The sequence below is a fragment of the Biomphalaria glabrata genome, chromosome 7 (genome assembly GCF_947242115.1).
Source record: "Biomphalaria glabrata chromosome 7, xgBioGlab47.1, whole genome shotgun sequence".
NCBI lineage: Eukaryota > Metazoa > Mollusca > Gastropoda > Planorbidae > Biomphalaria > Biomphalaria glabrata.
Genome location: NC_074717.1, coordinates 19,681,230 through 19,699,967, shown reverse-complemented (window position 1 = coordinate 19,699,967; position 18,738 = coordinate 19,681,230). Strand labels below are relative to the sequence as shown.

At 34.6% G+C, this 18,738-nt stretch overlaps 1 protein-coding gene across 2 annotated transcripts in view; it reads right to left on the bottom strand.

Annotated features, from left to right (window-relative positions):
* Positions 1–12,583: 12,583 nt before the first annotated feature.
* LOC106069552 (protein APCDD1-like) overlaps positions 12,584–18,738 on the bottom strand; it is a 151,212-nt gene continuing 145,057 nt past the window's right edge. For both annotated transcript variants that reach the window (XM_056036226.1, XM_056036225.1), the window contains exon 7: positions 12,584–17,354. In XM_056036226.1, coding sequence (XP_055892201.1) covers positions 16,851–17,354 — 504 coding nt within the window. In that variant the 3' untranslated portion in view covers positions 12,584–16,850. The remainder of the gene's footprint in view (positions 17,355–18,738) is intronic.

Genomic DNA, 18,738 nt, shown 5'->3' with positions numbered 1-18,738 from the left:
GTAAATCTCAATGTAACTGATTAAGATGTAACTGATTATGAAAAAATTCTGTACACAAAATTCGAAGAGGATTGAACCTGATACAGGTGGAAACAAGTCATAAGCTGTACTTTATCTGTCCTATTACTACAGATGTGTGTATTTTTTAGGCTTTGAACATATAGCATTGGCGGATCTGGGGTGGGGGTGGGTAGGGTCGATAGCCCCGCCGGTTTCAGCTAGTGTGACAGGCTTTGCCTAAAGGCCTAACATTGGATTGTTTAGAACAATAGCGGGCGCGAACATACGAGAACGGCTTAAAATAGCTCAGAAATTTTTGAGCTCCGAATGAATAGAATAGAAATTAAGGTCTTCCTTTTTCCAATTTCAAGCATCTTTCTGAAGATACTTTTAGTTCTAAGTTTATACAAGAAGAAAAGAAACAAGATCAGCTGTTTCTTAAAAAAAGGTCCTCACAACGTGACAGCCGGTTAAGTTTATAAAACAGTGTTTCTGTTTGTATGGTCGTGATTATTTAAGTGTAACTCATCAAATTAAGACCGATAGTCCCTCTTGTGGTGGACGAAATATATCTATTTTTCTACATTTTTTGTAACTGAGTATGTTATGTATAATTTATTTTTGAGTGGATATAAGTGTATTATCCATGCTTTGACCTTTCACTACTCTCTCTATCTCTCTCTCACACATACACACTATTTCACTCACATTCCTCTCTGCGCCAAGTTCTTTAAAATACCGCCATCTTCATTAGCCATCTTAATGTTGTCTCCCATGAAGCTTCTCAAAATGTCAAGAAGGCTTGGAACATCGACGTGACGGGATTTAATAGATACACCTCTCCTTCTCCCATCAATGTTACTTCCCCTGCCGTTGCTAGGGGTGGGGGAGAAACGTAAACAAAGTCCAACCTAACAGAGTAGCTTCCCTTTCCTATCTCTTGGGGTAGTTCCCCCTTGTTTTCATATTTCGTCTGGTTGCGAACAATTTAGTGTCGTGACTTCGACCCAAGATACTAGTTAACCGACCGTCTCGGAAAGGAACTCTTTTTTTTGTTATTAAGTCCAGCAACGAGTTGATTATCTGACGAGAGTTGGGGGTCGTACGTGTCTATCGAGATGTCACACGTTTACAGACAGATTAACTCATTAGTAACCGGAAAATTGTGGAGGAGTTTTTTTTTTTAGACAAGAGTTGGTAGAATATTTTAACAAGTTCAATCTCAGACCAGTTCGATTCGGGCAGGAATCGCTGTCAACTAGGGCATACTTCGATGAAGTACAGACTTAGGAACATACACACTTAGACAAAATAATCTTATACATTCTATTAATGATCTATTTTCAAACACAGTGATTTCCTATTTGTTTAGTTTTCGATTTGTAAGATCCAGTTTACATTAAAACAAGCATTAAAATACTGAAGCATTGAAAAAGAAGAAAAAGAATATGGAGAAATGAGATGGCTATCTATATATATATAATTCTCTTTATGGCTCAGGAGTTTGGACACGCAAGCAAGAAGTAAAGGAAAGATCACTCATTTATTTCTGCAAGTCGGACGAACTAGAGTTACGCCAGGAAAAAAAAAGAGGGGGAGGGGGAGAACAAGTAGTATTCACCCGTCACTAAATAGGACCGTTGTGACCAAGAAAGATCACTCTTTTTTTTATTTCCACCTCACGTAGCGGCGAAAAAAAGAGGGGGGGGGGAGGGCAAGTAATCTCCTCATATTCACCCGTCACTAAAAAGCAGGGCCGAACTCAACCGTTGTGGGGCCCTATGCAATTTAAGAGTTTGTATTAGAAAATAAATTCGTCTTTGCATTTTATTCATTCTTTACTACTACTGCAAAGACGAATGTATTTTCTTATATAAACTGTTAATTTTCACTTATAATCCGTATCCCTACCCGACTGAGCCCCACGAATTCCGTTTCGCATAGGGACCCACAATGTTTAAGTCCGGCCCTGCTATTTAGTGGCAAGTGAATACAGAGTAGATTACTTGTTATATATATATATAGTCAACCCACGGCTTAAGATACGCCGCTATTTTGCATGGCGGCATTAGGCCACTGCAACCTATGCCACCGCAATGGGCCCCGCACTTTCATAGGACCCGCGCTAATTCTAGGTGTATAAATTATTAAATTAAACCATTTTATAACTTATAACAGATTTCCCGCGGCCGCCTGATTTACCAGGAGCTCCTGGAAATCTCCTGAAATTGCAAAATATATGAAAAAGTCATGGAAATCTCAGGAAATTATTAAAAATCTTTTGAAATCTCACACAAATCTCCTGAAATATATATTAAAAAAATGGTCATTTTGGGGTGTCATTCAATATGGAAAACGCCAATCCTACGAGCGATTAATAAAAACGGCATTATGCATTAGCCGTAATTGTGTAATCTGGTGAAAGAAGCTTCTCGCGCCTCAAACTAATGAATAATTACTTGAGGTCAACAATTCTCGTAGATAGATTGAAACATTTGGTAATTCTTGTTATTGAGCGTGATCTATGTAGGAAACATAATTCTTATGATATACTGTATGACTTCAATACACGCAAGGCTCGTGTAGTAATTCTGCGCATCGGACCCCACAATGGTTATGTCCGGCCCTGCTATTTAGTGACGGGTGAATACTACTTGTTCTCCCCCCCCCCCCCACCTCTTTTTTTTTCGCCTCTAAAATTACGTGGGGTAATTCTAGTCCTCCCGACTTGCAGAAATAAAAGAGTGATCTTTCCATTACTTGGTGGCCAAACTCCTGAGCCATGAAGAGAATTATATATATATAGATTATTATGATAAGTAAATAATTTTGTACTCGAATTGTGTGATTTATGTATAGAAATTGCGATCGCCCCACCGCCCCACAACCGGATCCGCCAGAGACTTTACATTTCATAAAGATTAATTAGTATTTTACATGATTGTATTTAAAACTAGAGCTACTTATCTCACGACTTGTTTGTGTATGTTTATGTGTGTGTGTGTGACAGAGAGAGAGAGAGAGAGAGAGAGAGAGAGAGAGAGAGAGAGTTCATGACCTAGGCCTACAGCAAGCCAAACATCTTTCGACAACTGATATATGTCTGAGAGGCAGGGGATGGTGAGCTGGATATTTGAACAAATCTTGGGGCCTCTGCAAAGAACTAAGTCAAATTTATTCCAAGTTTCATCACTTTTGTTAAAATGATGTTGATGTCAATAAATTTACAGACAGGCATCCTACAATATGATACACACAATGTGTAATGAATCCCAAATAATAAAAAGCTTGTATCTAATACTGTGAAAGTGACATTTACTCTTTTCTTGTCTAATAACTTTAAGCTCCGGATATTGAACGCGGAGAGCATCGGATTTGACCGCAAACACAGACAGGAGGAGAAATGAAGAGCAATGCACATCCAAGGACGACAACACAGCTCAAAACAACAAGAAAAACTTCAGACTGCAGAGAATTTTTTTTGTGGCCTCTCGAAAGAGAAAAGCTGTTACTAGTTTTGTGAGGTCTGTCTGTCTGTCTGTCTGTCACGTTTAGATATCAATGCAGAACTAGAAACATTTCGTCGCGAAATTACTTTAAAACTTTTATTAATCAAAACAAGACCAACACATGGGAGAATCCGTCGACTGCCTGCTCTGAGTTTGTGTGATAACACAATCTCTTTTTGTTATATTGTTTTGTTGTATATTTTTATTATTTTTCTTTATATTCTTATTCGTCTGATGATTGAACACTGATCACATAATGAGCCAAGATATAGAACTAGAACAGCTATTCAATGGTTTCTTTGTTCTTTTTTCTTTTCTTTTAAATGATTTTCAATGAAATCTCACGAATGAGAAGATAGATTGAATATCATTTCCTTTAGATAAAAATGTTGATCGAAAAGTAATCTCACATAAACAATTTCACACTACGTCAGAGGGGATGGAATGCCAATGAAATGATGGAATGTATTGTCTTAGATAACGTAAATCACGTCATGTTTCTAATAACCTTGCCTATCTGGCCATGTAGCGATGCACCATATTTTTACAAAGCTTATATCAAACTCACTCTGTCTGTCTGGTAAAAAGTTTGTACACGTTATTTCTCCCACACCCAATCTCGGATTAAGCTGAAACTTTGCACAATTATTAATTTTACATGACATTATAAGAATCAATAAAAACATTAACCAAATAGTTAATGAACTGGCTGCCTGGTCGTGCGGTTTGCGAGCTGGACTGTTGTTTGAATCCTGCCCGCTTCCATCCCCGTCGTCCTGCGGGAGGTTTGGACTAGGAAATAAAGTATCTTGAACTCTGAAGGAATATCCGAAACATGTAAAACATTTTACAAACATTTTAACAAACATTTTTTTAAAATTATTTTTTGTTTGTTTGGGATCTCGAAAAAAGTGAAAGAAATAGTAGTTGACTGAAGCTGAATTGGTCCCCTTTATAGGTCGTCGTCTGAGGCTTAGTGAACACAAACATGAAATAGAAACAAAAGATAACTATACATTCTTCAATGTTAATAAGCTCTTCACTAGCAGAGTGGTTACCGTGTTGGCTTGAGATGCTTGAGAAGGCTTTAACCCACGATTTCAAATTCAGGTCGTTCATTTTTTAAAATAAATACATTAAATAAACCACCACCCAGGTACTTCGTTCTTTGTCCGCCCACCTCACCTCTTTCCTCCTGGTCATACAAGTGAAAGGATCCATAGTGTATTGAGAAAGCTAAAAGCATGATTTTGGGTTAAACAAAAACAATTGGTAAAAATATGTCTAAATGCACAGATTTATTATTGTTAGTCTAGATTTAATTACATGACTGATCCAAAACTAACTGATACACTTATTATAAGCTTTGTTTTTTAAAAAGTATTTTTTCGTATTTTGCTTGTTTTTCCCTTTAGAATATGACAATGCTATGTTCTCTATTGGTGTGGGCAATAAAGTCCTTTTGTCTAAGATCTATCAATGGTGAAACCTCTGTTGTTGATCTAGTATAATTGAGTCAATTTTAAATTACAAATCAAATCAGACTATAGAATACGACCAAAACGACAAACTGCCTGCTACAACCGTCTCGTCTAGTATCACAGTGTCATTACAGAATAGAACAAGCTCGAGGGAAAAAAAAAAGAAGAGACATATGTGTGACGTCCTACAGAGAGAACGTCTGTCCGGTTCAATTGTCTCCACCTGAGTTGTGTATGGGAGTAAAGGAATGTTATATTTGATTCATTTGAACATAAAAAAATTATAATAATTTAAACAAAATCTAACTCGCTAAAATACTTTTTAACAAGCAAAATTTAAAAAATAAAAAAGAACTTATTTATTAATTTATTACCACTAATTGATTATCTAATTGGTTAATTTTGATCGATTCATGTATCGTCATTGAATTCGAATCATTATTCAAAACTGCAACTTAGATCCGAGATAACGAAGAGGGAGAAACAAAACGTGTACAAAATGCAATAAAGGGAATACCTCCACATATATAGCCACATTTCAAAATAAGTAGCATTTGTTCCCTTGTTCGATACCTAATAAAATAATTAATTACCAATAATTAATTTAATTGGTTAATGTTTAAATTGATTCTTGTTTTGTCAGGTATAACAAATAATGTGTAAAGTTTCAACTCGCTACGATAATGGGTGTGGGAGAAATGACGTGTACAATTGTATCTAACAGACAGAGAATCTCTAATTTAAAAAAAAATGTGTGCATCATTTCAACTAATGTGCAATTGTGCATTCAAGAAGTTTCTAATTCGGCTCACTATTCCCCCCCCCCCTCCTTTTTAGAAACTTGAAGCCGTATTTCGTGTTGACATATCCCATAAGCCTCCACTGCAGCTCGCATCAAGTTGTTTTTTAACGATCAATCTTTTGAGATGATATTATTGGCTTTCCTTGTATTAATATGCCTAGAGTGTCACGTGGTCGTTCTCAGAACATCTAGAATTCCAATCATCGAACAAGTCTACATTGAGAGCTTGGTGGAAGAAAAAGAAGCAGAGAGAGAGAGAGAGAGAGAGAGAGAAAGAGAGAGAGAGAGAGGCAATCACACTCAAACACACATGAAGGGACGCTATGCATTTTTTTCTCCTGATATAAGCTCCAGTTTTTTTTTTTATTACATAATTAAAATCTGCCATCTAGAAGCACGCACGTCACGGAAATGTCAAAAATAGTTGCAACGCCTGACCTGATCATAATCATGACAAGGGCAGTAGACTAGATTTAAAAAAAAATAGGTTTTAAAACGTCAAAAATATATGACAATTTATAATGACAATGACAATATATGACCATTTATCACGCATTTGAAATCCTGATGAGGATTTTCATCCATAGAATTGTGAACAATTAAAAGAAAACTTTATTGAAATCAAAACTTTATTTGATCAAAGATTTTTTCAAATGATATTTAAACGGAGGTGCTTCTGCGTCATGGTAGAGTAGAGCAGCGCATGGTTTCCAAACCGACGAGTCTCGTGTTCGAGTCTATGTGAATTTGAATTTCGGAACTTTTAGGGGGCGACTCACCCAACACAAATACTTGTACTGTAAAAACAGTTGTGCGTGCCACGCGATACACCTTCACCTAGGTCCGCAAGGTGTACTTTTACTGGGGATATGATTAATGGGCAGAAGCTGCGACTTATCTTATCTTATATAATACAGACGTTACTTCAAAAAAGAAGATGATTACGTCCTACGCATCATGCATTTAGTCATGCATATTAACCAATGACTTAAATTCTGCCAAGTCACTAGTTTTCCTGGCTAGCTCAGGCAACCCATTCCATGCTCTAATAGCACTAGGGAAGAAGGAATATTTGTACAAATTTGTCCTAGCATATGGGACGAGGAATGTGCCTTTATCTTTGTGTCTTTCAGAGTATTTTATTAAATTTTGTATTTGAAGACTATGGTTCAGTGTTTTATGTATAGTTGCTACTTTACTTTTGAGTCTTCTGTCCTGAAGGCTTTCTAAATTTAGTGATTTTACTAAAGGTGTTACTCTGGTTAAGTGTGAATATTCGTTTGTTATGAATCTCACTGCTCTGTTTTGTGTCTGTTCCAGTTTCTTAATGTTTTCTTGAGTTGAGGGGTCCCAAACAGAGGATGCATATTCTATTATTGGCCTAACAAGGTTAAATAACATTTTAGTTTTATGTTCTTATTTGATTTATAGAAATTTCTTTTAATAAATCCTAATGCTTTGTTTGATTTTTTTTTATAGTTTCATCTATATGTGGATTCCATTTCAGTTTTTCATTTATTATAACACCTAGGTATTTTGCGTTTTTAGTCTGTGTTACTGGTTTGCTATGAATAAGATAAGTGGAATTAATTTGTTTTAGTTTTTTTGTTACTCTTAACAACTGACATTTTTCTGGATGGAAAGACATGCTCCAATTTGATTCCCATTTCTGTAATTTATCTAATTCTCTTTGTGAAATATCTGTGTCTTGTGTTGTTTTTATTGTTCTATATATTATGCAATCGTCTGCAAATAATCTGACTTTTGTTCCTGAAGAAATGCAATTTGGTAAATCATTTATGTAAATTAAAAATAGTAGTGGACCCAAGACTGTTCCTTGAGGTACACCTGAGTTTACTGTTATCGGTGTTGATTTAGAGCCATTTATTATTACAGTTTGTTCTCTCCCTATCAGAAAATCTTTAATCCACTGATGCAGTGAACCATTAATGCCGAAATATTTTAATTTTTAAGCAAACTATGGTGGTGAACTTTGTCAAAAGCCTTAGAAAAATCTAGTAAAATAGCATCTATTTGTTCACTATTATCTAAACCTTTTGAAAAATCATCAATTAGTCCTATTAGTTGTGTTTCACATGATCTATATTTCCTAAAGCCATGTTGGTATGGGGTGAGGACATTATGTTTGTCTAAGTGGTTTATGATGCTGCTACATATTATGTGTTCTAGGATTTTACATGTGATGCTGGTAAATGATACTGGTCTGTAGTTTCTTAGGTCAGATTTTTCTCCTTTTTTAAATAGGGGGTGACATTAGCTTCTTTCCAGTCCTTTGGTACTCTGCCCTGGTTAAGCGATGCATGAAAGAGTATTTTGAACACTGTGGCTGGCTCATTGCTTAGTTCTTTGAGTAATCTAGCTGGAATACCATCAGGTCCAGACGCTTTATTTGGTTTGGTGTTGGCTAATAGTTTTTGGATTCCATTTTCTTGTACTACTATATCTTCTATGTTGTCTACTTGGTTCAAATTAAGTAATATGTCTTTGTCTCCTGGGGCTGAGAATGCTGATGCAAAGTATTTGTTTAGGATATTTGCTTTAGTTTCATTATCATTATGTATTATGTTATGTTCATCTTTTAATGGCGCAATGCTTGTTGTTTCCATTTTCTTAGACTTAATGTATGACCATAGGTTTTTGTTGTTATCTTTAGATATTACATTGTTAATGTATTCACTCTGCAGCTGTCTGCTTACTTTTTGGGTTAGGTGTTTAATTTTTATATACTTTTTGTAAACTCTTTCTGCCTTAGTTTCTTTAAATTTTCTATATAGGTTTTCCTTCTGTTTACAAAGCTTCTTTAGTCTATTATTAAACCAGCATTTATTTATTTTGTTTAGCACGTAGTAAGTTGGTATATGATTTTCTATAATGCTTTTAAGATGGTTTTTAATGAAATTCCAGAGGTCATCGACTGGTTGGTTAATGTCTTTTTCTAATAAGAATGTTTGTTGAAAGTTTAATGCAGCTTGGTGTAGTTGTGTTAGGTTACATTTATTCCAGAGTAAAATTTTTCTTTTGGGTTTTGTATTGGCTACTGCTTTTATCTGACTGTGTATTTTTATGATCTCATGGTCTGATAGACCAGGGATAATATCATAATCAACTACTAATCCAGGTCTGTTGGTTAAGAAGATATCTAATGTGTTGTTTAATCTAGTTGGCTTTTTAATGATTTGATCTAAATTTAGGTTGTGTAAAGTTTCTATGAAAAGCTCATTTATGTCCTTAAGGTTTTGGTGTTTATCTATGGTTAGTGTTTTCCAATTTATATTAAGTAGGTTGAAATCACCCATAATCCAAAAAACTGCATTTTTATTTGTCTCTTTAAGTGTAGTAATCTGATTACATAGTTCCTGCATGTATTCTAAACTAGAATTTGGTGGTCTGTAAATCTATATTATAAAGTAGAATGTGAGGGGTATGTATGGATGTATGTTACTTATAGACATCAAAACCGCTTGACCAATCTTGATAAAACTAGGCAGGAATGTTCCTTGGATACCAACTTAGACCGTAGTGTATGTATTGAAGCCCTAAAACAAACTTAAGACCCTGAAAAAAAATAAAGTTGTCCGACTCTATTACAGCTATAGTATTTTATGGATCTAGGCCATGTCTACAATGTTGACATAAGAAAAGATAGAAAGGATTTAGACCTAGATCTAATTTTAAGAAATACACTTTGCGCAGATAGTTTTTTACTTTGACACGTGAAAATACAAAAGAAGATTCATTGATTTCATTATGTAATAAAATTAACCTTCAATTTTGTGTTTCAAAAGCATTTTTTACATAAATTAGTTCCTAATATCTGTGACTACAGATTTCCTGACGAACATTCTTTCATTAGACAATACCGTAATGAATCGCGTACTAAATATTAATTCGTTTAATTGTTTACTTTATAATCCCATCCCTAGATCTAAAACTCTAATACAACTCTAAGATGATAAAACTTCTTATCTTATCTTATCTTATATAATACAGACGTTACTTCAAAAAAGAAGATGATTACGTCCTACGCGTCATGCATTTAGTCATGCATATTAACCAATGACTTAAATTCTGCCAAGTCACTGGTTTTCCTGGCTAGCTCAGGCAACCCATTCCATGCTCTAATAGCACTAGGGAAGAAGGAATATTTGTACAAATTTGTCCTAGCATATGGGACGAGGAATGTGCCTTTATCTTTGTGTCTTTCAGAGTATTTTATTAAATTTTGTTTTTGTATTTGAAGATTATGGTTCAGTGTTTTATGTATTATTGCTACTTTACTTTTGAGCCTTCTGTCCTGAAGGCTTTCTAAATTTAGTGATTTTACTAAAGGTGTTACTCTAGTCAAATGTGAATATTCGTTTGTTATGAATCGCACTGCTCTATTTTGTGTCTGTTCTAGTTTCTTAATGTTTTCTTGAGTTGAGGGGTCCCAAACAGAGGATGCATATTCTATTATTGGCCTAACCAAGGTTAAATAACATTTTAGTTTTATGTTCTTATTTGATTTATAGATATTTCTTTTAATAAATCCTAATGCTTTGTTTGATTTTTTTTTGTAGTTTCATCAATATGTGGATTCCATGACAGTTTTTCATTTATTATAACACCTAGGTATTTTGCGTTTTTAGTCTGTGTTACTGGTTTGCCATGAATAAGATAAGTGGAATTAATTTGTTTTAGTTTTTTTGTTACTCTTAACAACTGACATTTTTCTGGGTGGAAAGACATGCTCCAATTTGATTCCCATTTCTGTAATTCATCTAATTCTCTTTGTAAAATATCTGTGTCTTGTGTTGTTTTTATTGTTCTATATATTATGCAATCGTCTGCAAATAATCTGACTTTTGTTCCTGAAGTAATGCAATTTGGTAAATCATTTATGTAAATTAAGAATAGTAGTGGACCCAAGACTGTTCCTTGAGGTACACCTGAGTTTACTGTTATCGGTGTTGATTTAGAGCCATTTATTATTACAGTTTGTTCTCTCCCTATCAGAAAGTCTTTAATCCACTGATGCAGTGGACCATTAATGCCGAAATATTTTAATTTTTTAAGCAAACTATGGTGGTGAACTTTGTCAAAAGCCTTAGAAAAATCTAGTAAGATAGCATCTATTTGTTCACTATTATCTAAACCTTTTGAAAAATCATCAATTAGTCCTATTAGTTGTGTTTCACATGATCTATATTTCCTAAAGCCATGTTGGTATGGTGTGAGGACATTTTGTTTGTCTAAGTGGTTTATGATGTTGCTACATATTATGTGTTCTAGGATTTTACATGTGATCTTCGCACGGATAGTTTTATACTATACTACTAATTATAGTCCATTCATTTCATATTTTGATCAAATAAACATTCAAATTTGGTTTTCTAAAGCATTTTTAATAGACTGCATTCGTTTACGAAAGCTGCGAAGCCGGGTTGAGATAGGCCTTAGATCTATATTCATTCATGAATCGCGTACTAAAAATTATTTCGTTTAATTGTTCACTTTATAATCCCAATCCCAATCATTTAACAAAGCTATCGCTCTTTTCGTTTTTAATAGATATGAATGTATCGGCTTCGGGTAAACCCATTTTCGCAAAACTAATTTTATTTTCGTAGCGAAAGAGAAATAACGTGAAATGATCGTTAGCTAAGTTTAACATACATCTAAATCCAATCCACTACATTAGTAAACACAAACTTAGACCCGCAGGCCGCGGGTAATGTCAGGCTAGTACTGCCTATTATTAGGGATGTTGAGGTGGTATTAATTTTACAAAATGTTGATTCTATATTTTTTGAGTTAGGTAAGGTAATTTCTTCTGCTATAAGAGTGTTTTTTTTTATTGCTAAAAGAACTCCTCCATGATTATCAGCCCTATCGTTTCTAAAAATTTCATAATTACTACTGAAAATTTCTGCATTATAAATTTCTGGGTGTAGCCAAGTTTCTGTTCCTGCAATTATGTCTTAGGAGAATCGGCAGAATGTCTTTCTTCCAGGGCCTAACAAAAATATGATATTAATAAAAAAAAAAAAGAAGGAAATGATTGAATTAACAAGTACACACGTAGGCCTATGGGTCTTTCAAAGATTGCTTACTAAAAACCAGAACGTAACATTACAATCTGATTCTTCCTTTTAAAAACACGAAATTTTGATAAGTAATCGTTGGTCTTCACTAAAGATAATCGCTATTTCTTTCTTCAAAACTATGACATGCGTTTAGATCTCCTAAGTAATATTATTAGGATGTCATATTTTTACGTAAATCTAATATAGATTAGGTCTAGATTATAAACCTAGAAGTAGATCTAGGCTAGATCTTAAGAGTTCTAAATCAGAAGTCGAGATCTAGTTGTCTATATCATGAATGTACCAATAACTAATGACTAAATTAAACATTGCTCGCTGATCTAGTGGGTAGCAGCGTTCGTACAAAGAGTTGACGGTTTGAGCTACAACATTTTTATATTATTTTTTTTTAAAAACTATTGTAAGTTGTAGAATGAAGGGAATTGTCCTTTTAAAATGTTTTTCTTGTTTAAAATGTGCTCGGAATATTAATATACACGTTAGGTATGGACTTCATAAACACCGTTTACACACGCAAAGTACTTGAATCTTCTTAAGTCTTCCTGCACTAAGACATTCGCATTTAGATATTTAAATTATAATATTTGAAATGCTATTTATCAAAAAGTTGGCTATGTTTGAGAAGAGAACAAAACATACACACACATATACACTAGTCACACAACTTTTTGTTTAAAGACAAAATTTGAGTTCAACACTTTATTGACTGATGATTATAACTTACGTCTCACATTACATTGAAAAATAAAAGTCGATATAAAACCTGAGGTGCGTCACTGTTTTGTTTGTCAAGATGTCTTGACATTTCCTTCAAAGTGTTTGAAAAACAAAATACATATGTATATGGATACAAATAGTCCAAAGTCTAGGTACGTGTTTCATAAAGAACATTTAGAATAAGAGGGAAATTATTCAATCCTGTGTGTGTGTGTGTGTATGTTGAAGCCAGGAGGAGGAAAGTGGAAAGAAGAAACATAAAAAAGGGAGGCAATTTTGAATTATGTTCTTTTAAATTGTTTAAATAATAAACATTAATGACTGTGAAATAATTGACAAATTAATTGACATGTTAACATTTTCTTGTCTCTGTCAAGATATATGCAGAAACAAACAAAGAGCAAGAACAATTTTAAAAAGATCAGGTTGATAAGTATGATAAGTATGATAAGTAGGATATGAAATTAAAGTGAATTGGTATTCAGGACTCATAAATTCATATAAAATATAATTTCACTACGTCTTGTTTCCATGAACACAGAGACGGCATGAGATGAAGCACAACCAGGAGACCAATAGTTTGAAACACAGTCAGGAAGTAGTTGGGAATGACAATGGTAGGATAATAACAACAAGGTTTTCAGTTGGTCACTGAGCCTGTTTTAACGTGAAATCTTAGGTGATAAAAGTCAATTCAATGACTGTTACAACACATAGTGAATGTTAGGCTAATAGTTTGGTCTTTTAAATTATTTTATAGTCGTCACAAGGCCTTCAATTACAATCAATTAGCAAGTAAAATATCGTCATTTTGAATATTTGTAGCCATTGATGAGACGGGAAAATGTTTATGACATGATTGATTTCTTCTGTAGAAATGTCTAGTACAGAGTAGTACAATTAGATGATTAGAATTACGTCAGAAACTTTGAGTGAGGTCACAACGACCCTCCAGAAATATATAAGTGTAAGACTCGTGAAATAGTATAAATATAGGAACGCGAGCATAGTATCGAGAAGGATTTGGTTTCAATGGTTTAATTTATGTTACTAATATGGATTTACTGAAGTATTTCTTATGAATTTAATATTGTGTTTTTAACATATGATTATTCTTGTTGGATTTCTTCAATTCAAGTATTTGGATTCAATTCGTGAACTTTTTTTCTGTGTTCTATTCATTACGAAATGTTCTATGTTCATGTAAATCCTAAGAATGTGTTAAATTTATCATCGCAACTGGAATATGCACAATCAAACAGAACAGAAAGCTACAGTAGTATTGAATCATTTTCTTTGTGTTAAGAGAGGCCTAATAATAGCCTACATCAATTTATTTGGACGCTACTTTTAAAACTCGAGAAGTTCATTTGAAAAAGGAACCTTATCTTAAAGAACTTCTGTGTAACAATAGTGTCAAGACATTGCCCAGAAATAAACCAAGTATACTTCAAGAAATCTATATCGTGATCTTCGTTCTTAAATATAGCCATGGTACAGTATATTCATCTCTTCGAAATGCGCTATATTTGCATACTAGCAGCCATGAGTTTGTTTAAATGTGAAGCTTTACAAATCCACAGATAACGGAACTTACAAACTGCAGTTAGACTTAGAACACTGAAATATGGAAAAGATGTATACTAAGGCGCCCAATTACTGGATACTGTATCCTGGAGCATTGTTTTGGTTCTCAAAGGAACGTTACAGGTTTAATGACGATCTTTGTGGTCTTGAACGAAATCCAATGATTCTATATGAAGTTTAGGACACAAGTAGTAGAGCAGTGGTGCTCAATTCGACCTGCGGACCATTTTAACTTTCGACACGCGTGTCGCGGGCCACGTCAACAAAAAGGTACAAAGAATGAAATCAAAATTCACCTGAAACTATTTAAAACTATTGAATCTAGTACTGACATTAATTAATGGGATATTTAAAGTCATATGCGTCTAAAAATGGCTTCATCTCTCTACTTAAAATGTGAGCAACATTGTAGCTAGCTTTACCACCAACTTATTTTGTCTCTTTTTGGTAAATATTCCCATCGACCCTCCAATTTCTAGACGTAGTTTAACCAATCTTTTATACGCGGCTTAAACCATGAAGGCCTTCCTATTTGTTTTATAATGCCACTGTATGCGTTGTTGTTGTTTCTGAAACATCCAGACTTCCTTTACAAAACAAAATATGTTGGCTTATTATCATGTTCCACAAAAAAGATCCATTCACTTTTCCTGGTAGATACTACATTCAGAGTTCCATTGCACAAAGTCACACTCGTTAAAGGTCATGGTACCAATCTATCAGAGAAAAAGTGAGGGCCCTAACGATGGTAAAGATCCATTTTCAACTTTTTTTAAAGGGGCCAGTTCTGGCCCGCTGGCCGTACCTTGGGCATCACTGTAGTAGAGCATTTGAATGTTTGACAAGTTCAAAGTGTGTTGTGACTATTTAATGTCCATTTACAAATCTATAGTTTGCTTTTAATCATTTCTGAGAATTTGACAATATGTCCGTGACAATGATTGGGTCACAGTTTTTTTCATCTACAGCATTAATGGTGTTTTCATTAAGACAGAAATAAAAAAACTGTGTGCTATTTGAATAATTGATTTCGACCGTCGTTCATTGATCTATCTTGTCTAAAGGATCTTAGCTGAATCATCTTTGCTCCAAGTACGAATCTGTTTATTAAAATTACACATTTTCCGAAAACGTTGGGCAAACTTCAACTCTAGCAAGTTATTTGTTTCCAGTCTGATTCCTGCCCCCTGTTCCATGCTCCAATGACACTTGGGAAGAAATATCTCTTCTAGTTGTTTGCACTAGACTGTAAATACTTGGAGTGTTGATAAAAAACATCTTGTAAAATATTTATAGTAAAAGCTTAAAATTTAGAATAACAAACTATGACAAGATGTGCCCCATCTTTAGCAGTCGTGTACATCTGATCACTAAATTATGTCACTAGAACATGGTTAAATAATCCAGCCCTAAAGTACAATAATTAAGTCAAATATTAGCATTAAATAATCCAGTCTAAATGTTAAATGATCCTGTAGACAAAAAATTAAATAAACCAGTGGTAAAATCTAAATAATGCAGTCACAAGTCTAGATACTACAGTCATAAAGCTGTATAATAGCCATAAAGCTAATAATACAGTCACACATTTTAGATAATACAAACATAAAGTTAAATACAATCATAAAGTTAAAAAATTGTTATAGTTAAATAAAAGTCATTAAGCTTAATAATCCAATCATTTATCTTAAAAATCCAGTGTAAAAGTGAGGTATTGATGTTTTAAAAATGATTGCGTACTAAATTTAAAAACCATAATATCGTTACAAAATTGTTTATAGCCAGAAAGCATCAAAAGAATTAAACAGAAACGGAAGCAGTAACCAGTCTTTTGGCATTCTGTTTTTTTAGTGTTCGCCTCCTTGAGTTGACTATACATCAACCCGTCTTATATGTATACAATGAATAGGACAAACGTTTGTGATTGTAAATGAATGGGACAAACGTTTGTGATTGTAAATGAATGGGACAAACGTTTGTGATTGTAAATGAATGGGACAAACGTTTGTGATTGTAAATGAATGGGACAAACGTTTGTGATTGTAAATGAATGGGACAAACGTTTGTGATTGTAAATGAATGGGACAAACGTTTGTGATTGTAAATGAATGGGTTGATTGGGAAGCAGTAATGAAGAATACATGTACATCAATAATACAAACAGCTAATTAAGAGGACTGGAAGTTTCTTGAGACTTTAATAAGAGAAAACAATGAATAGATTTTGTATTGATAGTGCAATTCAATTGGATCATGGCTCTAAGGGATGGGGTAGCCTACCTATAAAAACGTAAACAACTTGAGTGTTTCAAGAACTTGTTGATCAAGAACTAGAAGAGAAAGAGAAAGATAGAAATCACAGTCTAACGTCAAACTCAACATTGTATACAAACAAAAGCATTTTTCAACTTGAACATAATACAAGAAATGTTTGCTTAGAAAAGTGAATTAGACTTACAGAAAAGGTTTCACATTTCTAGTTCTGATTAGTCCGACTTGAAATACAATACAATGACAACTTATTAAAATTAAAGCTTATTTTATTTTTAATAGTAACAAAAAAAAATGGAAAAAGTTCTAAAAATAACAAAATTTCGGCAAACGTAACAAGTGAAATAGAATCAGTTCACCTGGAAACATGATGAGAGTCAATGGAGTAACAAAGTTGCTCTCAGAATGAACGTAAACACAACGGGCAGTAACTGACAGACTAGGCCCAATCTCTCCTGACTACCAGAGCTGCGAATGTCAAAGAGATCTGCCCCAGAAGACAGGGGCAACGCTACGCCCCCTGCCCAGCCGTGCCCTCCTGGGGCAGTGTTTATGCTCATATCCAAATTCACCTGATCGCATTTGACCAGCGGTTCTTGGAAGGCGGTCGGCCTTTCCTTTTGGTAGGCGATGCCCGGCTTGCGGTCAAGGAGCCTCTGCCCTACGAAGAGGTGCAGCTTCCGGTGGACGATCTCCATCTTCATGATGTCCCTCTCCATGTTAGGGAGGCGAATCCCGAGAGTGACGCAGCCTCCGGTCGACGTCACGTCCTGTTCCTGGCCTACAGACCACGCATGCGCTTTGCCGCAACCGTTTCCGCTGTAATGGTTCATGCTGTCAACTGTCGCCTGATCATGGGGAAGTACTTTCAATCTGGTCACCTGGAATAAAAAAAGTAATTTAGTGTCTCTCACGTTTTAGATAATAATCAATAATTGAGTGTCTGACTTAAGTCTTTAGCATGGTGACACAAAAATTAGCTTCCAGCTCCAAATTTTCTCATATTTAGCGCAAACACTGTATGATATATTATTGCAATTTAACTATGCCAAGTCATTGTAAATGTGTCACGTCACTGCGAATGTGTCACGTCACTGCGAATGTGTCACGTCACTGCGAATGTGTCACGTCACTGCGAATGTGTCACGTCTTTGGAAACGTGTCACCTCATTGCGAATATGTCATTTTGAATTTTCACGCCATTTCGAATGTATCTTCACAATCTCACGAAGGTGTCACGTCATAAAGATCTTATTCATAAATATCTCGAGATTAGGCGTTAATTGTCATACTAATTAATTCAATCTTAATTTCAGTCTCAGTAAGAACGCCTTGAGTCGACCTTAAATCCTTGTGTCCAATGATTCACAATTGGGATCTCCATCGGTCTGAAATACTGGATAAAAATTCTGGGTAATTTGGAAATGCAAAAAAAAAAAAACGTCATTAAAGAATGTCAATCAAAGTCTTGTCCAGTCGTAGTTTTCTTAATATATCGTAATATTATTATCTTTTTTTATATTCCAAAATGTTTTTTTGTTTATATTTTTTAAGTAGATAATATGAGGTGGCTGATTTCTCCCTGGTCACCGAGCGGAAGTTGACGAAATCCATCGGAAATTCCCGAGATCTAATTGCATCCTGTGGGAATGTGAGCATGTATCGAGGACCGCTTAATTAAATGTCAACACGCAGGTCTAGGAATCCATAAGTGGTCGATAAATGGTTCTCAGCTCTTTGGACTCAAGTGACCCCGGTAAACAGACAAAGCTCTTAGTATTAACTTGACAAATCGAACGAGTCGTTTGAAAGGTCATGACCTACCCCTGGGCATCATTACGGGAGTATTAGGTACAACAAGCTTTCAAATATTTATATAGGTTTAACATCCGAGTAGTCCAGTGGTAGAGCGTTTCGGGTTCGAATTCCAATGAAAATGTTCAGACCCCAAAACAACACAACGGAAAATCTAAAAAAAAAAGAAAAAAAAAAGTAAAGCTTATACGAAGTGTAATTGTACCAATTACTTTGGATCAGTCATGTAATTAAGTTTGTAATAGATCTATTCTAGACCAACAACAATAAATCTGTGCGATTAATAATATTTTTGCCAATAGTTATTGTTTAGCGCTATTTCATGATTTTAGCTTTCTCAATACACTATGATCCTATCACTTATATTGACCAGTTGGGAAAAATGGGGGGGGGGGGGGGAGAAAGGGATGTCTGGGTGGATTTTACAGTCATTGGTTTTTAAAAGCATTT